The sequence below is a fragment of the Acomys russatus genome, chromosome 9, assembly GCF_903995435.1.
Source record: "Acomys russatus chromosome 9, mAcoRus1.1, whole genome shotgun sequence".
NCBI classification, from domain to species: domain Eukaryota; kingdom Metazoa; phylum Chordata; class Mammalia; order Rodentia; family Muridae; genus Acomys; species Acomys russatus.
This window is the reverse complement of record NC_067145.1, coordinates 47,477,915-47,504,720: the sequence shown is the minus strand read 5'-3', so window position 1 is coordinate 47,504,720 and position 26,806 is coordinate 47,477,915. Positions and strand designations below refer to the sequence as shown.

The following is a 26,806-nucleotide window of genomic DNA, read 5'->3' as shown; positions in this document are numbered from 1 at the left end:
TCTGGCCCAATATATCTGACAGACGTATTTGTGAGGCAGGAACTATTGAGGACTTGCTTACCCTGTCTTAGCAGAGTTTGCCTGTTGACTCTGCCTGCATCCAAGCTTGCCCCCTTTTTAGGCAGAATTCTGTCTGTGGTAGAAAGGAGGACTTTTTCCCAGTGGCTAGTTTGTTATTTATGGAGCCATCTACATAAGGAGGTTCTTTGATGTTCATCATCTTCTTTGAGGTAGGCTGGGTGTTGCCAGGAGTTAACCTGTCTCATTGTCAATGAATCTTTAAAGTAATAAAAAACCTTTTTAAATGCTATATTCTGCATGTCTCTGGGGTTTTTGAAGACTATTTCTAATTTTCATATAAACAGCAACAAATATCACCCCATATCATTTTTTACTTATGATTTTAAAATTTTAGTATGATTTTTCCCACATCAAAGTCATGTCTGTTTATGAACTTGATTATCATACAGTGCTTATGTCGAATTATTTTCATTTTTTTTCTTACATATCAATTTACAGATTTATTAGGTCTGTGAGTTTGTTGTAGACATTGTTAATGCATTTAGACTGATTTGTCAGATGCAAACCATTAGGACTCTTCAACCTCCTGACCGATTCAGTAAGTTCTTTCTTTTTTAACTTCTTTTTTTTTCTTTTTTTTTTTAATTAATTTATTCTTGTTACATCTCAATGGTTATCCCATCCCTTGTATCCTCCCATTCTTCCCCCGCCCCATTTTCCCCTTATTCCCCTCCCCTATGACTGTTCCTGAGGGGGATTACGTCCCCATGTATATGCTCATAGGGTATCAAGTCTCTTCTTGGTAACCTGCTATCCTTCCTCTGAGTGCCACCAGGTCTCGCCCTCCAGGGGACATGGTCAAATATGAGGCACCAGACTTCGTGTGAAAGCCATACCCCACTCTCCACTCAACTGTGGAGAATGTTCTGTCCATTGGCTTTTTTATAATGTACTATTATCTAGGTTCTGATGAATACACAATGTCTTAAGTTTACCCATCCATTTAATAATGTAAAATGTATTTATAGAAATGTTTTCTGTCATAAAAATACTCACCATAATTTACCTTCCTATATTCTTCAACCACTGGCTACTGCTACTATTGCATTTGATATTTGGTACCTTGGCAGTTGCATTTAAGACTGTTTATGGTATAGAACATGGCTCTTCAAATATTGTAATGCTTTATGGGCCAGGGACGCATGCTAGGAATAGAACACGTGTTTAAAAATATTCAAGGTTCTGTGTTAAATGCCCACCTCCAAAAGATGCAATAAATATTTACAATGAATGTGTGATTGGATGCCTACAGTGTTGTATTACATAGAGAAATGACACGATCGCAACTCTATGACCAATTCTCTCAGTTTTCCTTCATTTAAGAAAGCGCAGGGGGATGGAGAGATGGCTCAGAGGTTAAGAGCCCTGACTGCTATTTCAGAGGCTCTAGTTCAATTTCCAGAAACCACGTGGTGGCTCACAACCATCTATAATGTGATCTGACACCTTCTTCTGGCCTGCACATGTACATGTAGGCAGAGCACTATAAACATAATAATAAATAAATAATTTTTTCAGAAAGAAAGAAAGAGATAAAGAAAGAAGAAAGAAAGAAAGAAAGAAAGAAAGAAAGAAAGAAAGAAAGAAAGAAAGAAAGAAAGCCCTGGGCTGGAGAGATGGCTCAGTGGCTCTTCCAGAGGTCCTGAGTTCAATGCAACCACATGGTGGCTCACAACCATCTGTAATGAGATCTGGTGCCCTCTTCTGGCCTGTAGGTGTACATGCAGGCAGAACACTGCATACATACATAAGAAATAAATAAATCCTTTTTTTTTTTTTTTAAAGCCTTGAGGAGACCTTGCTGCAACCTAGTCTAGAGAGAAATATGGAATAGAAATTATTGACCAAGTACTGTCTTTTTTGCCAAACTTGCTCCTTTCCAGTCTTTTGACTGCAAAGACCAACCAGGGCTTTTTGATTATTCAAATAATTTTTAATAAATAATTTATGTAAATAATGACAAATAAACACACTTTCATCCTACTACCTCATGACTCATTATTACCTGACATTCCTAGATACCTTACTATCTACTCTCACCTCGTTTTCTAAGTTTTCTAATAGGTTATAGATTGTTCTACATTATCTCAGAATTTTGATTGTTCTTGTCAGGAAAGAAAGACATTGGTAAAATGTTTCCTGAAGAAATTTATGCTCACTTAATACGTATGGCATTGATGTATAAATTAATGAGTGGGTCAGAATTTGTGAACATCTTTCAAATATGATAAAGAAAAGGGTGTTTCTCAAATAATTTGTGGAAAACTATTCCATTACTTTATGAAACTTTGTATATTTATATCAAATGTATCAGACTAAATCTCTGAGCTAATTTCTCTGCTAACACACCTTTACAATGTGAAGTGGCTTTTTCTTGTTAATATTTTTCTTTCTAGTATTGCCTTTCTTTTCGAGACATAAAAAGCTTTGAGTGAGATATGGAGGCAGACATCTCTCAATGCCTCATGTACCGTGCAGACACCATGGTAATCAGTATACCGTTTAAGAAAACATTAAAATATATGGAATAAATGTTTCTGTATATTTTTATGTTTTTTTATTTAAGTATTTCCTTGAGAGTTTTAAGTTAAAATCCATATGAAGTCAAATGTCATGGCCAATGAGTGGCAAAATTATTGGATGGATGTGAGTGACATTTATCATACACTTGCAGAAAGAATTGAAATGAAGAGATTGATAAATGTGCAGCAAAGCAAAGAATTGGGAATTGACTGCATACCCACCATGTAAAAATGTGTGTGTGAGAGAGAAGTAGTCACTATAGTAATGGTTTAATGAAATCTATATTAGACTATTTAGCTTCCATAGAATAGGCTCCATATCTTTTCACCATTTTATTCCAGAATGTAGCATTGAAATTGTCAATATATTAACATTTTCAGAATAAACAAATTAGTACTAGACATGTAAAAAAAATGTGCACTAAAAATTAGCAATCATAGGGATAAGAATGAATGCTATGTTATAAATTTACATATATTGAAATACATTAAGAGTTAAAGTATATTAAAGTGATATTCTATGATATCTCCTTATAAAAGGTTTGCAACTTCACTCTCATTTTCCTTTTTATACACATAAAAATTAAAGTGAACACTTGGTTCAAGTCTTTTAGTCTTTTTATTCTTAATAATAGCCTAGTTATAAAATTTAAGAAATGATTCATATTTTATTCATTAAAGAAATGACATTGGATACCTTGATGTTATTTGTTGAACACTATTGAGGTTTAACACACCTCAAGGGTGTTGTTACAGAAGTGGGTGGCCTGGAAAATGTTATGATTTATAAATTAAGACAGGCTTTCATCAATATCCTTGCTTCTGATATTCTTAAGTGTCATACATATCCCCTCAGTTTAATCTTTAATTTAATTTATTATATCTTTGATTCCCAATCACTATAACATCATTGAGAGTCAAAGACTAACCTTGAATAAAACCTAAAATTCCTAGTGTAATTGATGTGTGATTTTTCCGTCCCCTTTACTGCAGATACTTGACAAGTCACTATACGTAAGCATATGTTTTTTTTTTTAGGAAATCATATCAAAAGTTTTATCTATAAATTGCTAGTTGTGTTGCAAAATTAATTTTACGTCATTTGATGCATAGTTCCAACTTCTGTTTGTTGCCCTTAATACAGAGAAAGAACAATTGGATCAAGTTTCTATTTAGCCTTCACAGAATGAGGCATTATATGCATATAGAATTAGGACTTTTCTAAGCCTGATCTAACACCCCAATAATGACACAGAGACCTATATATTTATTAATATTCCTCAATGGATACTCCTCTATTTTAACCCGAATATACTGGCCTGGCCTACTTTCCAGCCATGTGCCTCATTATCTGCCATCTTAATCTCTCCCTGGCTGCTTTGTGCTTGTTTTCATGGAGGGCTTCTCTTCTCTTCTTCTCTTCTTTTCTCTTCTCTTGTCTTCTCTCCTCTTCTCTCCTCCTCCTCCTCCTCCTCCTCCTCTTCTTCTTCTCCCCGCCCTTTCCCCCCCCCTCTTTACCTGTGACCTTCAAGCTCTTTTGGGACCAGAAGGTCTGCCTTGCTATAGGCTGTTCAGCTCTTTATGAACCAATCAGAGGTGATGAAAAACAATTTTTTACACAGCAGTGAGACAAGAAATGCTTCGTAGAAATGCTGCACACATTAATTCTCCAAAGCAAGAAATGATAAATGTATAGCTCCTATTTATCTTTTTTCAGACATTTCTCTTTGTAAATTTCCCTATGTCTTTAAATATAAATAAGTTATATATTTCATATCTGTGCATTATAAATGCATGCCATTCTTCTAAATACTGAACTATCCCATTTTTTTTAAATACTAATTTCTGAAGCCAAATTCTTATTGTGAATTTATTCAGTAAGAACAATGAAAGAGCGGCAAGGAGTACAGGTTCTTTGTGTGCTAACCATGAATACAGTGTGATATTAATGTTTTCTCCCTTCATACATATCTACTATTCATGAACTGTTAAATCATCTTGTCCCCTTTTCTCTGCTGTTGTTATGATAAATAGCCTGGGAAAGGTAACTTGGAAAGAAGAGGTTTATTGTGGTTTACATTCCGAGGGTACAGTTCATCCTGGAGGGGAGTCAAGTCAACAGGGATGTAAAACAGCTTCTTACAATCACAATACAGAACATAGGGCTCTGGACCCTTGCAGCTCCCTGTCTTCATTTCCACATTCCAGGGTGCAAACAAAGAATAGTGGTCTTCCTATCCCAGTTAGAACAGTCCAGGTAACTCCCCACGGCAAGCTTAGAAGTGGGTATCCCATTTATTCCATTTAATTACTCGGAAAAATCTAGAACAGAAACACCACAAAACAGAGTACTTAAGCCAAGTGCTCTGATTCTCAGCTGGGTTGCTAGTTTCGTATGGGTGTCATTTTTATTTGACCATCACGGTCATCCTGTATGTCGTGTCACGTTACGATTCTAGAAGCATTCCCTTATCGGCTATACCACGTGCTGATCGACCCACACTAGGGCGAGTGAAGTACCTGCACGTGTGTTTTTAAATTAACTAGTAAATCGACGCATTATACCCTGGAACTTATGTATCTGGCTCACAGACCATTGCAATATTAAAAAGTAAAAGTGTTCTGATTATTTAATAATAGACTATTTGAAATCTGATTTACTTGGACAAGTATCTCTCTCCCTCCATATTCCACTCACTACACAGACATAGCTGATTTCCCATTCATTCTTCTTCCTCTTCGTTCTTTTTCTGTGCTGGTTAACTATGATTGTAGGAGGAATGTACAGCCAGAATAACTAGATACAATGCTTAAGAAGTAGGGAAGAGGCATCTAGAACTATGAACTGAGTAGTCTTATATTTTCTCTTGTGTATATGCAAGGATAGGTGCTTGCCTGAAGGGAACACTGTCATGAGAATAACTGTGGAAACACTAAGAATATGTTTGTTTCTAATCCTCCCAGTATTGCTTTGGGAAAACACGTGGATGGGTCAGTAGGTCTGAACTGGTAAGATAAACTACAGCATGGATGTTATCAGGGTTCCATTATTTTTCATTTTATTTTTAATGGAATTTTACTTGGTCGAGAGCTTCTATGCCATGCATTATTGCTTCTTATTATTAAGGGCTTTAGTTAGTCCCTAATGTAAACCTCTTTAATTTCAGACAGACAAAGGACTTTCAGAAGTATGGCGACAAAGCAAGCCAGAGGCTGGTAATCACTGGCAAAAGGCCACCATCCTACTGGGGAAATTAAGGAATTTTGAGGTCATATTTCAAGGCATCAGAACAAGAGATCTAGGGGGTGGAGCTGCAATCGATGACATTGAATTCCAGAACTGCACAACTGGTGAGTCTCTGAAAACTCTTCCTATCTGGAAACATACTCATAAGGTAGACACTTTCATCTTTGTTATATGTTTAGAAAATGTTCTCCTACTGTGGATTTTTTCCTATGCACATGAATACATTGAAAAGTATAGTTTAATAATCATAAACCTAAAATATCTATTAAGAGGTAGTATCTGTCTATAGTCCATTTGGGTTACTCTAACAGTATGTTTCATAAGCTGTGTGTGTCTAAGAGGAAACAGAAACTTACTGCTCACTGCTTTAGATGCCAGGAACCCTAAACCATCAAGTAAGCTCATGAAATGTTTGGAGTTAGTATCTTTCTACTGGGTCACATGGCTGAAGGGAAAACTTGCTCCCCCATGATGCCTATGCTTGTGTACTAATTAACTGTTGTCAGCTCTATCCTCAAGACCCACTCCCCTCCTTCAAATGCCCTGCATTCCCATAACATCATTGGAATTTAGTTTCTCAACAGTGAATTTCAATAGGATTTAAATAGTTTAAAAGTTATAATACCTTCTCATTATCCAATTGCATAACTAGGTCCACTTCAATATGATCTTTTTTCTACCCTAGCAGAAGTTTCTCCTTTTAAATTTATTTTCAGTGCAAAATAAAATGTAAATTCTGAAATCTACATTCCTATCTTTAATTTTTTAAAAAGTGATTCAGTAAAATAGATTATAAACTGGATAGTAATGCATTCATGAGAAATAAATTTAAGTCCTCATCAAACAAAACCTGAACTGGGAATTATACCTGGGAGATTTTAAAATGCTGCTCCAACATTAGAACTGCATTCAGATAGCAACGTGAAGAAAATTTGCATCCTTGCTTGCGTGTCTAAGTGTAAAGTCTAGATACATATTGTCTTTATAGAACTACCAAGTAAGTGTCAAAAATAATTATAAATAACTTTGTGCAGTTCCAGCTTGCAAAAATTCTTTCAGAGGAATTCTTTGGTTTGAGTTCCAAAATAGTCCAGTGTGATACATACTGCCAATGAATGACTCTCCTGTGGTTTTGTACACAGACTCACTTGGCAGCAAGTCTCTGGGAAGAAGAAGGAAAAAAGAGAACTAAACCTGTATGTAAATTAATTTCATTATGGCTCTCATAATAAAATATCATTTCACCACGGGAGCTCAAAAATGCAGCCTTGGTGTGGATGATGTTGTTATCTGTCCGTTTTATGAGCAGGGCTGCTTCAAAGTTCTCTCATTCAGTATAAAGAAACCTTTAAAAATTTACCCCCCACCTATTATTTATAGGAACAGCAGATGCTCCTCAGTTGTCTGACATATCTACATAAGGTGAGGCTTCTTCATGTGTCCCTTATGACTATGGGAGCACATCCCTCTGGGTCCTGAAGACGTGCCTGATGGGACTTGGAGATGTTTAGAAGTTGAGGCTTCAATAAACAAAAGAACAGCTATGCATAATAATAAAAGGAAGAGACTCTTTTAACTGTGCTTCACTAAGTAATTTCTTAGTAAATTACCAATGTAGTAATACATTGGTTAGGTATCAAATTCATTTAAAAAAATAAGCAAGAAGAGTGACTCTATTATATAGTTTCTTCAAGCATACAACATGAAGCATATGTCTGTTTGGAGAAGTTAATATACAAGCAAACAATTTACACATAAAAAGATAATGAAATTGATGCCTTATTTATATTCCATCTGCTTTAAAAATGGTCCATATACCTAGGCCCCAACACAGATGTAGCCAATGGGCAGTTCAGGCTTCATGTGGGTCCTCTAATAATGAGAGCCTATACCCCATTATTGTAATAATAAAGAGGTTGTCTCCTACATGGACTCTGTTGCCAGCTTTTTGTTCACTTCCCCTGGTGAGACTGCCTTCCCAGGCCACAGGGGAAGAGGACATGCTCAGCCCTGATGCTCTTGATGAGCTGGCATGGATAAGGGGGGGGGACTCCCCTTTTCTGAGGAACAGAGAAGGAGGGATGGGAAAGAGGGAGGAAAGTGTAGGACTAGGAGGAGTGGAGGAATGAGGTTACAACCAGGATGTATCAACGAATAAAAAACATTAAATAGAATGGTCCATATACAAATCTTATATAGCTCAACATCCATTTGATAATAGAGGGACAAAGGAAGAGAATATATACAGAGAAAGAAGTGCCCATCTTTATAATTATAAAATAACTTAATGTACAGGGATACTTCATTTCAATGAGTTACAATTTAGGTACAACTGTTTCTTGACTGTAATCATTCACCTGATACACCCCTTTCTAGTCATGCTAAGTTGCATTTTTATCCAGTTCTGCAACAAGACCTTGGGTATCCATTTACTCCACGTTTCTTAGCTTAAGGTATGGGACATCATCTTTTTTGCCTCATTTTTCTTACTTATAAAATAGCAATTATGATGTTCCTATCTCATAGAATGCACAGGAGGATTCGATTACTAACTCTAAATAAAGAATATAAGGCATATTTGGTGTCTTAGTAGTTGTTAGAGTAAAAAGCATATACAAACAACAGCAAAGAATAAAAATTGCTTTAGTAGTAAAAAAAAATTCTGTATCACCACTGACTGGCTGTAGTTTATAGGAAGATTCTGGCAATAGAAGAGCCAGAGCTAACACACTGGTTGTGGAGGTAGGGGTTGTGAAAAGCAGGAGGTAGGGGTTGTAAAAATCAAGAATGATGCAACGAAATGGGAACTTCATATTCATATCTGACTCTGCTGCAAACTCCCATTTCCATATGCTTAGCAACATCTGTTGGTTATGAAGTTGAAGAAAATTCTACAAGATATGGAGCATACATCCTCTGAGCAGGGATGAATATGTGTCCCTTAATGTTCTGGCATATAGATTTTAGAAGTCTCCACTTGTTTGCATCATTTTTGCTTATCACAAACCCCACTCCACTCTAGCATGTTTCCTCTGAATATTATATTTTCTGGATCTCTGTAAACTACATCCAAGTCACTAATAAACCCAGGTTCTTTTCTTCTTCTTTTTTAAACACATTTTTATTGAAAAATAAAATAATTCATATTACATCTCATTTCCTATCCATCCCATGCATCCTCCCATTCCTCCCTCCCTCCCACTTTCACCCCAATCCCCATTCCCTATGAATGTAACCAAGGGGGACCTCCTCCCCCTGAATATGGTGCTAGAGTATCAAGTCTCTTCTTGGTAGTCCGCTATCCTTCCTCTGAGTGCCATTGGGCCTCCCCAACAAAGGGACATGGCCAAATATGGGGCACCAGAGATCCTATGAAAGTCAGCCCCCAGTCTCCACTTAACTGTGGAGAATGCTCTGTCCCTTGGCTAGGTAGGGGTAGGGGTTTGATGATGACTGCATGTTTTGTCCTTGGTTGGTGCCTTTGATCAAGCAGAACCCCTGGGCTCAGATCCACCCATTATAATGTTCCTCTTGTAGGTTTCTAGGACCCTCTGGATCCACCTACTTCCCTATCCCCTATATTTTTCTCACCTAGAGTCTCAATAGGATGTTCTCACCTCTATCCCACTTTCCTGATAGGTGCAAACTTTCATGGGACCTGCCCCTTGGGCTAGCGTCCAGTTATAAGTGAGTATATACCATTTGAGTATCTCTGCTTCTGGGTTAGCTCATTTCTAGTTCAATCCATTTGTCCACAAATTTTGGGAATTCCTTGTTTTTAATAGCTGAGTAGTATTTCATAGTGTATATGTACCACTGTTTCTTTATTCATTCTTCTACTAAGGGACACTTAGGCTGTTTCCATATTCTGGCGATTATGAATAAGGCTGCTATGAACATGGTGGAGCAAATTTCCTTGTTGTGTGCTGGAGCATCTTCTGGGTATATTCCAAGGAGTGGAATAGCTGGGTCTTGAGGAAGCCCTATTCCCATTTTTCTTCTTAAAATCTAAAAATCCAATTGGTTTATTGCTAATTTCCAGTTCAGGAAAAAAGGAGAATATTTAGGGAATAGAAGATATTTCCCGCAGCCAATAAAATCTACTAAGTATAGAAGAAAATCTCCTCTGTTTCTTTATAAATTCAGAGCAGCCAATCATATCATTCCCACCAAGTAATCCTGACCATGAATGGCTAAAATAATGTGAGGGAAAACGCAAGAACCTAGCACCAAATTTAGATGTCTAATACATTGTCTGAACACCTAACCAAAGAAGAGTTTCTCTTTTGTTATAGACAACCTCTGATCTTTTCATTTTCCATCTCAAAGCCTATAATTAAGAGTCTTTACTATTCCTGGAAAAAACAACTGATCTGAAGTGAAAACAGGTGACATGATTATCATGATTTTAGTCCTGCATCACCCTTGATTAAAATTGAAATCAGGAGATAATAAAGCAGTGATTGCTGTGTATAAGGTTCAAGAATAAATAAATCTATACACAGAGCACTGTAGAGTTTGATGTTAAAATGTAGTTTCTTCACTTAGTTTAAGTGGTAAATTCTGTTTCTGTCCAACTTATGAGTGTTGCATTATTCTAAAGTAAATATTGAGTTAAAGGAAAATGATACCATGTATAAAAAGTAAATGTCTCATTCTATTAAAATAACGATACATTAATATTAATTTTAACAATGAATGGTCACAGAGTGTGTGACACATTATAATATAACTGCAGACAAAATGAGGCTTCTAAGTGGAAAGTGGATGGGTTGAAGAACAGATGAAATGTGTCTGTAGAGACTCTTTGTTCAAATCCTCCCAGAGTATGAAAACTAAGAATAGACAGAATTCCTTTTTTCAAGGATTTTCATTCTGATGGCAGATTAAAGTAGTTAGAGTAACAACCAGTGTGCCATTCAGCGGTGACAGGTGTTAAAAATGACACCAAAAGAAAGTAAGTGATAGATAATCACTACCTTGATAAGACTAGCGAGAAATACTCAATTTAAAAGTAACGGTTGGTCAAAGTCTAAGTAAGTCACCATGAAAACATCTCAGGAAAGAATAGCCCTGGCCTGGAGACAAGGTAAGCAGATTTATTAAGAAGCAAGCACATTCCTAGAGCAGAATAAGGGCGGGGAAATAGTTATTGTCCGTGGTATATAGAATTTTGTCATTGAAAAGGAAATGCTTGCTATATACAAAAGGGCTCTCCCAGCAAGGGGACTAAGCAAGGAGGTGCTAGAATGAGATTTCTTCAATGTAAATTTTGGTTCTTCAGAAGACTAAACAAATCTCATAATCTTTATTTTACTGTTGGAAATAAAAATAGGAGCTACCCTATGAGATAGATTTGAGGATATAACAACTTAATATAAACCATGTACCTTTAGTATTAATTCTTAATGTTAGCTGCTCCTCTGATATTAAATGATTAACAGTATTACAATTATTATCACCATAATATTTAAATTGATCCCCACAAACTCTGAAAACAAAGTTACATAGAAATCACTCTGAATCAAGTCTCTTCTTGGTAGCCTGCTATCCTTTCTCTGAGTGCCACCAGGTCTCCCCATCCAGGGGATGTGGTCAAATATGAGGCACCAGAGTACGTGAAAGTCATACCCCACTCTCCACTCAACTGTGGAGAATGTTCTGTCCATAGGCTAGATCTGGGTAGGGGTTTGAAGTTTATGGCCTGTATTGTCTTTGGCTGGTGCCATAGTTTGAGACTTGATACCCTATGAGCGTATACAGGGGGAGGAAGTCCCCCTCAGTCACAGTCATAGGGGAGGGGAAAATGGGAGGGAGGGAGGAATGGGAGGATACAAGGGAGGGGATAACCACTGAGGTGTAATATGAATAAATTAATGATAAAAAAAAGAAATCAGTCTGAAAAACAGCCAGATTGGTTATCCCTCTAATACTGAATGGGAGCTGTGCAAGTTAAACTACTCCTGAAAATCTTATTGGTTTCCTGGAGGGGGACGAACAGCTACCTAGCAGGTGACTTCTCTGGTTGCCAGTGTGAAAGGATTACCAAGTTTTATGAGTCCAGTGAAAGAGAAGAGTCATTTATGTGTGAGGTCCAAGAGAGAAATGTATTACAACATAAGGTGACAGGAAGAAGCAAAACCTATGTTTCAGAGCAAATGAAGCCAACAGGCTCAGGGAAAGGTGCCCATCATTGATAGAGTTTGAATCCAATGCCACATCATTTACCAATTGTCCCACAGCTGACGGTCATGGGAGTGGAGCCTACTTTGGCTTTCATTCTCCAAGGAAACAGGACACCCATGGCAACAGTATAGCAGGAAACCTGAGAACCCAGAGATGGGATGGAGGCTGAACTATTCATGCCCTTCTCTCTTATCTTACCATGATGCTTTCTCAGCATCTTCTTCAGTTATTATCGGAGCTGACAGCTAAGGAGTGAGGAGACCAGGATGCACACTATGGCCAGCAAGAATACTCTCCTACAAAAACTGTCAAAGATTGCAACAACTCTCAGCGGGAAGTGTCATATCAGGCATAACATTGGTCCTAGCACAGGCATGACTCATATTAATTAGTTCAAGGCTTTTACAGTAATGCAAAGCCAAGTTTAATTTTTTTTTAATATTTAGATAATCTTTATTGCAAAGTTTGCTCTTGCTGCTGGTGGTGATGAAATTGATTTTCTTGAGACAGAGTTTCTCTATGTAGCACAAGCTAGCCTTGAATATACTGCTACTGAGGAAGAAATGCCACATTTTTGTATTTATGCTATATGTGACAGAGAAGTGATTTTTTTCCAGAAAATATTTCAACCATGTCTCTTCAGTTAGAGGAATCCATCTAGTAAGAGCTTGCCAGCTTGTTGTAACAACTGGTATGTGTTGCTGGAGAAAGAAAGTCTTTGAAATCTTGGTTGCAAATTCTAATGCTATAGATTCATTTCACTCCAATTGTTTAATTTCAGATATAGATCTAGCCTAGATGTTGCCTGTGTATTAAAAAGGACCCCGTGAAAAGTTCAAGATCCTTGGGTGCTAATATCCCTCAGTTTACAGAATGCCTTTAGTAAATTTCTTTTGGATATGAAGAGATGAGTGAATCATCCTAATTTTAAAATTTTGCGTATTATGTTTAAGTAAAATATAACTTCACCAGTTCTGTTAAAAATTCAATGGAATTTCTTGTATAATATAACGGGACATTATTTACAATCCAAACAACTACAAAGTCATTAAGTACATAGACCTGTGTTCTATAGTGAGCTCCCCAGCATTATGATCCTGGTGTGTAAGCACATTACTGCTAGTAAAGTCGCAGCCTAAGAACTGTTGTTGTTTAATGAATGAATGGAGAAATGACATATGGGTAATCAACACTTTATAGGTTTATTTAGTGTACAGATGTCAGTACAGAGCAATTTCAGAATTTTAATTGTCTCTGTTAAGAAACTGATTTAAGCATCCCAGTTCTACACTGCAAGGAAAGGCTGAGTGTGCACACAGTTGACACTAATACAATTCTGAGCTAAGATATGGAGCTAGGCCTGGTAGCATATTCCCTCAGCTCCCAGTTATCGGCAGCTCTGCCCTCATCAGCTTCTAGTGCTGGATTTGGTTTGATACAGGAAACAAGGGGCCACATTGTTAGGGTCAAACATCCTCATTGATCGTCATAAGACTTAGAAACGTACTTTTTAATTACTCTAAAATTATAAAATAATTATTAGGCCTAACCCAGATCCATACTGTCAACAGAGGACTATATGATTGAGTTCACTGTATCTTTAATTAGCTATTTTAAATTAAAACAAAATCAAGGCCATGGATGGGTTTAATTAGTTTAATAATTGTATTCAAGTAAACCATTTGTAGCACACTGAGGAAATATCAGATAGTGCTTTCTTTTTCAATTGAGGAAAATTAGCATTTTAATGTTAAAAAGGTCTACATTTGAAGATGTAATTTATGGATATCATAAACATGAATAGAATATTATAATTAATGTTATTATATTTTATAATAATCAAAGCTCGATGATAAGACTTAGTTATTTGTGATATTAAGAAAATAATTACTGGAGCAAATACTTTAGTAAGAATTAAACAGCCCTTGAAATAGCCCTAGGTTCAAATGAAGACACTGTAAATGTGGATGCTACATTGGCCTCACTTCATGTGATTTCCAATTAGACACTGTCTCAATGCCAATGAACTTCTCTGCATATTATTGAATCAGACCATTACATAGACAACACAATGCTGCAGTTTTTGCTGGACTATATTTTATTAAATAATATTAATGCTTTTCAATAAAACTTTAACTTAATACTTATGCATTTTTCATTTCTCATTATTCAGTTATGAGCTGTGCTCCCCAGTCCTGAATTTTTGACAATGTAGAAATATTTGTTTACAATATAGAAAAACATCTAAATTTAGAGTGCACTTCAAAAACAATCTGAAACTCTAGAAGATTAGATCACTAGACTATGCATAATGGAACAAATAACAATAAATTTTCTTTATATTTATGCATATGCATATATTGAGCCAGATCTAGAATTTTCTTAGCTATTGCATTATATATAGGTATATATACATATATATATATATGCACACACAAGGCCTTTGCAATAGCAAATGCCTTATTTTATGAAATAAATATGGAATGTTATGAGTATATGAAAAGTAAGCTTTATAGTTTGGGACAAACTGCAATGATAAAAAAAACAAAGTAATGCAACACAGCTGTTAAACCATAATTAGTAATACTAAGATGATTGAAGTATTAAAATTACTAATGCATAGAAGAACGTTAGCAAATGTGTTACTTGAAATAAGCTAGGTGGGTGGGAAGAAAGAATTCTGTTGAACAGTAATATAAAAATGGGTTCAGGGATGTGGAATTGCAGACTGCAGGTTTGTAGTCTCCGAGAGACTAGAGAAAGGGATCTGGAGACTGGCTCGGGTGTTAAAAGCACTTGAAGACCTGAGTTCTGAGCCCCAGGAACTATACAAAACTGGTGCTGTTGTGCAACAAGCATCTGTAATCACAGGGCATGCTCAGGAAATGGGAGGCAGAGACAGGACATTCTCCGAAAGTTTACCCGCCAGCTTTCTGGCTTGTATGACAGCAAAGCTCCCTGTCTCAAACCAAGTGGGCAGACAAGACAGGCACACAAAGGCCATCCTCTAACATCCACACATGTGATATAGCACATGCTTGTCCTCACTAACACGTATCTCTCTCACACACACGCCTTCAAACAGTACTTCTGCAAGATAGTAAGAGAGCAAAGGGTAGAGGGGAAGCATGAAGTTAACAGGTCTGGATTCCTCAGTGAGAACTTAGTCCTGTGCACACACTGCTTTGTGGTCACTGCTGAGCTTTAGAGCTACTCAGGCCATAGTGAGAATGACTAAGGCTCAAATCAGCAAAAGCTCCGAGCTCATTATACAGTTTCTTGGTTGGTTTGTTGGATATGAGCTTCTTTGTTTTATAATACACGTGTTGTATAAATATCAGTGAAGCCAACAAAGAAAACTATTAATTCTATATATTGAACAATAAATGGGTGCCAAGGGAAGACTAGCTGTAATGCATATGTGATCTGATTTGTGGAGGTTGAATACAGAATGGTGTCTTGGAGGACTTGAACCAAATGAATCACACAAATTGCCCGGAGAATCACCTCAAAGGAACTGGAGAATGAAGTGTTTTAGATTGTTGATTAAAGGGTCAGAGAGAAGCTCAGGGGGAAAAAAAGAAACTAAATGTGGTTTATAAATGTGGTTTACATTTCTTTCCACTAGCATAATCTTAGGTTGGAAGACTTTCTGCATTCTCATGATAATTACCGGGAATCTTTATTTTAATGAGGTCTTCCCTAATTGCCTATAACATCAAGCATGACGACAGTTTATTTAAGGACACGGGAAAGCTCAAGGAACCCAAGATCAGAAATGCAGACCAGCTTCAGGATGATATTAAAATCAGAGACCAAAACATGGGACTGAATTAAACTGCTCTTTATGTGCGCATTGTCTCCTTGGGCCGCATAATTCCGACCTCATATTGTACGGCCATTTCCTGAAATAGGATGTCTTTGCTTTACCATTTAAATTGAATGAACCACTTTCAGTGGGAGTCATACCCTCATCTGTTGGCTTCACTGAATCTATCAGTTCTGGTGTTAAAGTACAAGCCAAAGAGGCTCACGGAAAATGTATTCTTAAGATGTTGCGTTACACATTCAAACAAATATGATCGAAGTGCTTTGTTGTAAATAAACGGTTAAGGGTGTTTTCCAGATATGTTGCTTCGTCTGGTTGATGGCTAGTTAAATGTTTATCTAAAAATGAATGGGAGAAACTAAAGTGGTGGAGTGGGAATAGATGGGGTGGGATGAGAACGTGAACTATGGTGGGAGAGATGAGAAAAGCAGGTACCAGCTGTGTCTGAGAACGTTTCGTTACAGCTGTTGCACATGAATTGTATTTATACCAAATGAAGCAAAGTTTATTTGTATGGCCAAACCACAAGGAAACATGCCTATTCAAAAGCACTTTTTTGTTGTTGCTTGGGAAGAGGAGATATATTTTCACTACATACCACCTATCCTGCTGCAATGTTCTAGAAGGTTACCTGTGAGGTTGAGAATAAGAGCGATACAACTATTTAATATATCCAGACATGCCTGGATATCCACTAGAGTTTGGTTCCTGGGAACCACCCCCCCTCCCCAGGGCTACAAAAATCTAGGTATGCCCTTCATTCAAGATGGCATACTGTTTCCACACTGCCTGTATATGTCTCCTATATGCTATAAATCATTTCTAGACTACGGATACTTATTGTAATGCAAATGCTACCTAAATGGATGTTACAGGGCATTGTTTAGGAAATGATGACAGGACAAAATATCTTAAACATGTTCAGTACAGATGTGGATATTTCCTGAGACTCAATGTGTGGATTAGAGCATGTAGAAACAGAGAACCAAGTGTTGCCTAAGAAAGAAAATTGCCAGTCTCTTTTGCTTCTGTTGGCTGTCTATGGAGGTTGCTTACTGCTGAATTCTCCATAGACTTTGGGTATTACTCTGGCTATAGCTCTGAACACTTAAACTTTCTTATACTTCTGTCACTTCCAGCAAGACTTCTTTTTATTTAAAAATAATTTATTTCATGATATTCTCACAAACAGTGGTGTTTGTTAACTTTATAAAAAGCCATTTTCCTAACTGCATAGATAAAACAAAGCATTGTTTGTTATAACCCTCTAAGATTAACATTGAGGCTAAATCACATTGTTTTAACTCCTATTGTGGTTATAGGTAACTTTTTTCCACGCAATTGCCAATTGAATCTTTACCAGACATTTGTGTGGCACTCTTGGCTTTTATTGTTATTATTTTTTGTATTTTATATACCCCTGGGTGGGTGGTCCTGGGTGATCCATAAGTAAGCAGGCTTGTAAGAATCCATGTGAGCAAGCCACAGAGAGCAAGCCCATAAGCAGTGATTCTCCGTGGGCTCAGTTCTTATTCCTTCCTTCACATTTGTGCTCCAAGTTACTCTTCTGGCTTCCCTCAGCGATAGACTCAGAAATCTTTCCCTCCATAAATTACTTTTGGTCATGATGTTTTTTTATTATACTAATAACTATGACAGCTAAGATACATATCTTTGTTTTTTGAGACAAGGTTTCTCTGTGTGGCCTTGGCTGAACTAGCCACACTTTGTAGGCCAGGCTGGCCTCGAACTCAGAGTGACCTGCCTGCCTCTGCCTTCTAAGTGCTGGGATTAAAGGTGTGCACCTCCATGCCCGGCTCTAAGATACATATCTTTATGTCCAAATGTTTGAATTAGTTTCCCATGACTACTATAACCAAAACCAAAACCAAAACAAAACAGATCAATGCCCCCCTACATTCTAGTCATCTTAAACTCTAAAATATATTTTCTCAGTTCAACAGGCTGACAGCTCAAGATCTCAGTGAATTTTCATCTTCTTGAGACCTCTTCCCCTAGCTTTTTGTTGTCCACTTTTATCCACTGTTCTCACATTATCTTTCCCCTGGCACAAGTCTTGACCTTTCTTCCCTCATCTGACAAGGATATCACCAGTAGAACTGCATCAGTGTCTTTGTGTCCTCTGCTTGACCTAATTACCTCACTGAAATCTCTTTGTCCAAACACTGTTCCATCAATTACAGCACTCTCGTGGGACCTCATTCACCATACAGTAGACTCTTATTGGGCACTCCTATTCTTCAGTTTATTATCCACAGCCCAGTACAGTATCTCATCACTTTGGTTCCAGCAATCCTTTGCTGACCAATGCCCCAAAGCACCTGAAGGGGAAGGTGGTAATGGTGTGGCAAAAAAAAGTGTCATGAGCACTTCTTTTTGTAATTTTGTAATTTTATTCTCTTAATGTAATGCATCCCAGTCACAGTTCCCTGTTTCTCCACTCCTCCTTGGCTCTCCCAAATTTTCACTGTTCCCCAGATCCATTCCCCCTCAGTTTCATTTTCAGAGAAGAGCAGGCCACCAAGAGGAGACAGTCAAACAGGACAAAGCAATATACAATTATACAAATAGAAAGCCTTCTTATTGAGTGCTTCTTATAAATGAAAAACAAGAAGAAACAACTCATATTTTGAGGAGAACTGAGATCTACAGTGCAATATTTTGAAAGATGACACAGGAATGGTTTCTTTATTAGATAATTTTAATTGTTGTATTTTATGTTTCATTAACTATCATTAATCTCTTTATATGCCAAAAACTTTTATTTAAAATATCATGCAGATATCTGAAAAGGAAAAAAAATATGTTTAGGGTTTCTTTCCATCCATGCCTTCAGCCATCCATTTTGTAGGCATTGAAATATGTATTTTTGATTACAGGGACAATGCTGTAATTATGTATTGTAAGTCATTATGATTAAATATTAATATATTGTATATAAACTGGTTGGAGTATCATAATATAAGTTTTTGACTAAGAAAAACATAATCCAGCCATTGACTATTTATACTTGTCTAATTTTATTTATGTTCATGTTATCATTGGTGATGATAATGGTGGTGATGATGATGGTGATGATGGTGGTGATGATAATAATGGTGATGGTGCTAATGATGATTATGGATTGAGTCTCACATGGTCAGTATTCCACCATGAAGAATAGGTTGGCTTTGGGTGTACGGAGTTCCACCTGCTTCTGCTTCCCAGAGGGCTGGATTAAAGTGTGCACCACCATGTCTTAATTTTGCACATATTTTTAGTTATATCTTTGTTTCTAATTCCTAAACCTCCTACTTTATGATGGGCTATAAATTTATTTTATTTTTCATTTTTCACATTATAGAAAAATGTTATTCTTTGAAAAATTTATATCATGTACAGTATATCTTGATCTGTCTCCCTTTGTCTCCCCTCAAGGCTCTACCACAAATATACCTCTTTCCAACTTTGTGTCATTTTTTTAATCTCTCTGAGTCCAGTTATTGCTGTCCACATTTAAGTGTATGTGGGGACAGCCATTGTAGCATGGGTCACCTACTAGGGTCTCTGGCCAAAGAAAACTATCCTCCTTCCTCCAGCATTAAGTGACAGTAGCTCTCTTCAGTTATAGTTGGGACTGTATACACACACACACACACACACACACACACACACACACACACACACCTGGAGTTTATAACTGGCTTGTTCTTGTGAAGGTAATCATAGCAGCTGGGTATGCATGTGAGCAACAGCTATGCCATGACAGCATGGCAGGCCTACTCTTCTTTCTTTCAGCCTCTCTTCTGTGATGCTCCTTGAGCCTTGGGAGGAAAGATGAATGAACCCTTTTCTAACTGAGCACTCACTGTCACTTATTCTCAGCAGTTAGAACTGCTCTGTGCCTCTGTATTAACCATTCACAGCTTTAAAAAGAAATTCTTCTGACCAGTGCAAGTCTATGGTTATAAAATGAATGTTTGGAAGGCAGTTTGACAATAGGACCATTAAAAGAAAAATGCACCAATTAATTTTCCCTTGGATTTATGACTTCCCTATCCATGGGGTTTACAATGCTGGATATGAGTGTCCTCTAGTAAAGAATGCCTCAAACCTAATCAAGAGAGGGATTGCTTGCTCCCATAAACAATCTTGCTACTATTGCAGCGGTGAATCCATCTTGTCTAGCAAGTCAGTAATGTAGCAAGTATGGTTCAGCATTACATAAGATCACTGATGTCCCCTTTCAGGTAGCCTGTGGAGTACCTACCAACACTATGAAAGCCAATGTGCTGGGAGAGAATTTTCTGGTCAATTTAAGATTCATTCTTCTAGTTCCTACATCCAAATGTGTGGCGTCTTCAGCAATATGCATTTACCATCTACTTACAATTGGCAACAAGAGCAATGGCAGTAACCTGTGTTGTTTGAATGCCTCTGGAGCATTCTGGCAAAAAGCTCATAGGGTGGTAACCATAACCTATGCCAGCCACTGAGATTTCATTTAACATCCTAGGTTTTCTGGGAGCAACACTGTTCACCCATATTTTTAAAATGATAATTTAAATACTCTTAAAAGCTAGTGGAGTTTCACAAAAGCTCTTCATATGAACTTAGTATCTCTTAACTCACTGTATTTTGCTGTTTTGCAACTCTTCTGCCCCAACCCCTGCTTAAACCATCAGCTCCCAGAACGGCCCCCATACGTATATTCTTTCATTTCACATTTGTTCTACTCTGCCCTCTCATTATATGATTTACTTTAATTTCAAGATCATAGGTTCTTAAGTCAACTCTTCCTGCACATCCCATTTTGGTCGGCCCTTTCCACGTCCTTCCATTCTTCCGTCATCATTCTGCTGCCTGGCTGAACCTTTCTGCCTCCAGTATCTCCTGTTTCTACTTTCAGTTCATCTGTGTTCTGCAATCCCCATTTCTAACTATATACTCTTCCACAATCCATTTATAGTTCCTTAGATTCCACATATTTAATACACAGAGCTAGGATTTGAAGCTAGGAGACATGTATAAGAGAGACATACCACATTTGCATTTTGAGGCCTGGTGACTTCATCCAGTCCTTTGTGACTTTTTGTCCTGTGTTTCTTAAAGCTTTTTTTTTTTTTTTTTCTTTTCTTTTCTGCCCTCAAAGCTCTGATTTATTTTGCTTCCCTAGCTGTATCATCTACATATTTCTTTTTATCCATTGTGTTCTGCTCAAGGGAACACCCTCAATTTATTTTCATTGCTGATTTCTCAGTGGTTAATTAGAATGCTCTTAATTGTCCCACTCTGGTGGAAACTCAGACGTAGAATTAGGTGATTATCCTGATTATCTAGGACTCACAGGAACTCATCTGGCTGGATGATGCTTTCATTCCCTTAATTGCTTTAAATATAAGCATCATCCAAAGTATTAAATAGTTCTTTTAATCTATAGTAAGATTAATATGTAATTTGAATGATTAAAATGGAAAAAGAAGTGGAAGTATTAAGAAATTAATAATTTCATCCCCAAATAATATCTTTTAAAATCTTGTTAATGTATCTCTAGCTCATCATTATGTAAATTATTTTAAGGTTGCATATATTTTGGGGATTAGAATCAGAGATTAAGAGTTATCTCCTTTACACTAAAAATTAAAACCACATTGAAATAAAGCTTGATTTAGTTCAGCTTTCTCTGATCACCACTTCTGATTTTCCAATAATCAGAGAAGTTTATGAAAGAATGAAAACATCTTCTTCCATAAGGACCACTTAAGACCTCAACAGGATGCCAAGGCCTTGACATTCAGGTAACTTTCACTTCTGCGAGGCTCTGGTACCCTGGGGAGGTAGAAAGCTTATTTCCAGGAAATTGCTGCATATTTAACAAGTCTTACTTTACTGTAATTGCATTTATAACAATATTATTTGACGTAGAGCACCTCTTTGTTTTCAACCTGCTATACTATTGACATTCTGCCAATCAGTGGTTTCTGTCATGATCAATATTTACAAAGTCCATGATGCCATTATCCTAAATTATTACCAAGAATCATTCTAATATTATTGAAAAGTAACATATGATTAATAATAATAATGCATATAATATAGTTGGACTTACGATACTAAATATTTATAAGTCCAAAAAGTAAAAGATGATTTAACATATTATTGAAATCCGTTTTTTGTGCTGGGAGTAATTCCGGCCTTTGATGGAGGTAAAATGATCAGGACATTTAGCATTTTTCTCTTTGGTTAAGGTTTTTTTTTCAACTTTCTGTATTTTACCTTAATTAATGAAACTACTTTAAAGATATAAATGTACATAAGATATAAAAGTAAATAAAATAAAGAGTAAGAATTTAGAGGAAAATGTAAAAAGCAATAGTGGTAAAGCATTTATCAAACTTTAGCCATATGCTGAAACTTCTCTATGATTAGGTTATTTAATGCTCACCAGCCTGCTTCATTCACATACAAATTATAGATTGTCCATTTACTGGATGAGAAAACAGAGGCTCATAATTAATTAAATCAAACAGTTTGAGATTATATTCTGAGAGGGTTAAAGATTAGTTAAACTTTTTTCAATTCTTTATTATAATGCATTTGTTAATGATTATAAATTTAAATTATAACATAATATATGTGAATGTCTCAGTTTCAAAATTAATCCTCCTTTCTCGGTAAGCTTACAAAATCTGGGGATCTGACTGAGATACTAACTCAAAAAAATCTTTCGGATAAAACTTTTGTGCATATTCAAAATACAGGAAAGTTCAGTGAAAGGGCAAAAATAATACTGTACTTTGCTTAGAAGTATTTGCATTTATTTTATTCAGAAAAATATGTTGATCATGCTTTGACCCTGAAATCTGCATGTAAATTAAAAGTTATATATTATTATCCTGAAGTGACCTCACTACAAATATAATATACAAACTGGACTAATTAAAAGTTCTGAATCAGATTGTTCAGCATCTGAAAAGTCCCTTTCTCCTTGAAAGCCCAGTAGTGACATAAAAGTCTGAGGGATCCTAGAATTTTACATTTTCGAAAAACCATCTATATCCTTGAATATGAGATCGTTTTTTTTTATTCCACTACATGTTATTGATTATTAATAGGTTTTCCCACTTTTCAAGCAAGAGTAGCATGGAGGAACATTGTATACCACTCATAGTTATGATTGTAGAGTCTGTATAAGAAAACATTTTCTTTTTCTTAAAAATCCAGGACCCGTATTACTAAAAATTCTGAAATACAGATTGTAGAACTAAAGTAACTAGTGAATGGGCCAATCTTGAAAGGAAAGTGTCTAAGAGCCAAATTACAGGAGCTCAAGAGCCCTTTCTTTATTGAGTTCCCATTATATAGCTGTAGCCAGATGAGGAAGGGTAGCTAACACAAAAGTTAGTTCAACTTGCAGCTATCCTTTGGCATATATTTGCTGAGTTGTTTCAGTGTATGTACCAAGGTTTTTTTTGTTTTCACCAAACACTCATATTTTGTAGGTTTCTTCCCTTCTGAGTAGATCCAGACTTTGAGAAATGTTGGGATCCTAAGAACTCTCAGTTAATCAACAGATGATCTTCCCAGATGCATAATATTACAGAATTACCAGGAAGAGACTTGTTTTGAGCTAGGTCTCTTGGCCTATCCTGGAATGAGAAGGCTGTCCCTTTCTGTTTCTTTGCTTCCTGGCTGCTTTCAAGGGAGCATCTCTGCTCTGTCACTCCAGTTCTTTCCTGTCTCAGGCCATAGTCAGTGCAGCCAGGTTATGATGAACCAAAACCTCTGAAGCCTTGAGCCAAAGGAAACATTTCCTTCCTTGTCTTGTTTTTCCAAATCCTTGTCAAAGTGACAAAAAGTCTCACTGGCCCAGTTACCTATTGTGAGATTAACTGTGTATTCCAATCTTAAGATTCATTTTTATATATTAACATAGTTTTCATCTATAAATTTAACATTTGAGAACCATATCATCTGGGTATTGATTTCACATTTCTCATATTATTTTAAGTTTACGTGTTTTTGTTAAAGTCCAATCATAGCTATTGTTGGCCACATGTAACTCATAGCCTGTAGTTTGGACATACCTTTAATGTTCTCTCTCTCTTTTTTTAAGTAGCAATATATGTTTAATGAACAAGGTGTATTTTTGTATTTCTTTTCTTTTTTATTTTACTTTATTATAATTTATTCAGAATATATCCTTAATGTTATACTCTCACTTGTATCTTCCCCTTCCCATACTCTCTCCCTCTTCCATCCTATTTCCCTCCCCTAGTTTTCTGACAAAATGGGACCTTTTCCTCCCACCATATGACCACAGCCTATCAGGTCTCATCTGGATAGCCTGCTTCCCCTTCCTCTGTGTGCTGCTGGGGCCTCTCCACCAAGAGGAAGTGATCAAATCAGAGGCACCAGAGTTCATGTCAGAAGCAGTCCTTCCTCTCCCTACAACCCTGGAGAATGATCTGTCCATTGGCTAGATCTGAACAGAGTCTAGGTGTACTGCATGTGTTGTCCTCGGTTGATGCAACAGTTCGTTCTGGCTCCCCAAGGCAGAGAGAAGATATGCCACTACTTTACCTATGCGTTTGCCTTTGAACAGACCCTTTCTGATTGTACTACACTTTTAGTCACATTTTTTTCTGATGTTTTTATTTGTCTTCAAATGATTTATTTATTTATTTTTCTCAAAATATTTTTTCTCCATTATGGTGCAGTGTCTGTCTTAATTTTTTCTCCTGCATTCTTTGTCCATTATTTCTCCTTATCTCACTACTGTAATTTTAGTAGTATTTTCACGTTGATTTTTTTTTTCTTTTCCTCCCCTGTTATTTGCTTAATTTTGTTTTGAACTTTCTCCTTAGTCTCAGGACAGCTTTTGTTTTTTCTTTTTCTTTTTGTACTTTCCTTTTCTTTTCTTTAAATCTTTTCTCCATGTTCACAATATAAACTTCTCTGCTCCTCTACCTTATTTTCCTTTGATTTCTTTAACTTTGACTTTCTTCTACCCACTTCTCCTGTCTCTTTCTTTATCTCATTCATTCATTAGTTTATGCTTACTGGTGATATATTAAGGAGCTTAAGTTAATTTGAAATATGCTTCAGTATCTTGGAGAATTTGGTATTGTTGTTCTTAGAGCATTTTGATTTCATTTGACTGAATGTAATTGTTCATCAAATATCCTTACAAACTGTCTCAATAAGGAAATACTGGCATACAAACCAAAACATTTCAAATTAACAGATTTCCAAGTCATGATACCTGGCAAAAGAAAATGTGAATTATGCAGCATCATGATGCTGTCAGACAATTACATGACTGACATTGTCACAGGCTGTAGATCAGAACTTAAGTACAGTTATTTGGCTAAATGGACAGAGTAATAAACTCCCTCTAAGCTTTTATACTCAGAACCATAGATAAGTTCATCTCTCAACCCACATTGAAGAAGCCTTTGTTTGCAGTACATGGCTGTTAATATAGACATTCACAACTGGCCAACATTTAGAGAATGAAAGACTGTGGGGACTTGGGTCTAAGTGGGACATTATAGATGTCTCATATACATCATGTGTGATATAGTCACAGTCCTTCCATGGCTCGGAGACCATTGAGAGGGGCACGTGGAAATACTGTAAGAATCAGGTGGTGTAGACACTTGAAGGAAAACCCTATCTTCTGGACATGACAAGACTACTGCTCACAGCCCCTGTGGCAGCGTGAGCCAGAGCCAGCTACCCTCCCAGCACGGGTTGTGGGAGGACTCATTAAATATCACACCTGTCTGAGAGCATCTGTTAGTAGACGACTACTAAGGGAGGAGGCATATGATCCTGGAGAGGCTACATGTGTTCTCATGGGTCACCCTACACTCAAGAACTAAGCAGCACTCGATTTGTAGACCAGGCTGGCTTTGAACTCACAGATATAATCTACCTCCCTCTGCCTCCCTGAGTGCTGGGATTACAGGCATGTGCCACTGTGCCCAGCTAAGAAATTATTTTTTCTTAGCTGCAGAATCAAAGATTGTGAAATGCGTCTGTAATTTAAGAGTTTGGTCATAGAAGTGATCAGTGATATAAAAGTAGATGCTGACCAGTGGATAAACTTGAAACAAGATATATATAGGTGTGTCATCAGAATGGATGAGGAAAATCAATAATATTAATATGAATATTAGTAATATAGTAGAAAAGAAGCTGAGAAATTGAGAAAGTATATTTAAGGGAAAATATTGGAAATTAAAAGCTTAGTGGATCAAATAAATAAGCATAGTAGAAAGCATCACTAACAGACATGAATAAGCAGAAGAAAGAATGGTAGAGATGGAGAACAAGGTCAAACAGGTATTACTGTAAAACATCGACAAAGGGGGGTGGTGAACCTCACCACAGGGTCTAAGAATTCTGAGACATGATAAATCAAAGAACTGAAGTTAAGACTCCAGAAGCTATAAAAAGGAATTTACAGGTATTTTACAATGGGGAACATAGAGAAACTGTGGAATGAAGTTTTATATATATACATACATACACACACACACATACATATTCCCAAGTCTAAAGAAAGAAATTGCCATCCAAATGCCTCAGCTATAGGCTGTTAGCTTTTTATTGACAGGTGATAGTTCCATATGGTACATAAGATGTTCTTTCTACATTCCCTTTTTAAGCCTAGTCAAAGGATCCATTTCTTTCAGTAATAAAGTATATACAAAAATAGCAATCATAAAACAATGATGAAAACTATTAGTTAAGATTGACATTCACAATGTCCTGTCCATATGTATTTGGCAACTTAGGACAAAGTGTTCTATAATGTATCCTGTCTATGTGAGGTCAGAATTCTGTATCTAAATCATTTTATATCATGACTCATTACCAATCTAAAAGCATCTTCCTAGGCCTTAAAACATCTTCTTAAATCATAAATAAGTG

The 26,806-nt window shown here is 36.7% G+C and overlaps 1 protein-coding gene across 1 annotated transcript in view; it reads left to right on the top strand.

Annotated features, from left to right (window-relative positions):
* Positions 1 to 26,806, top strand: part of Malrd1 (MAM and LDL receptor class A domain containing 1) — a 641,297-nt gene that overhangs the window by 368,007 nt on the left and 246,484 nt on the right. The window contains exon 28 of the mRNA XM_051151281.1: positions 5,771 to 5,954. Coding sequence (XP_051007238.1) covers positions 5,771 to 5,954 — 184 coding nt within the window. The remainder of the gene's footprint in view (positions 1 to 5,770; positions 5,955 to 26,806) is intronic.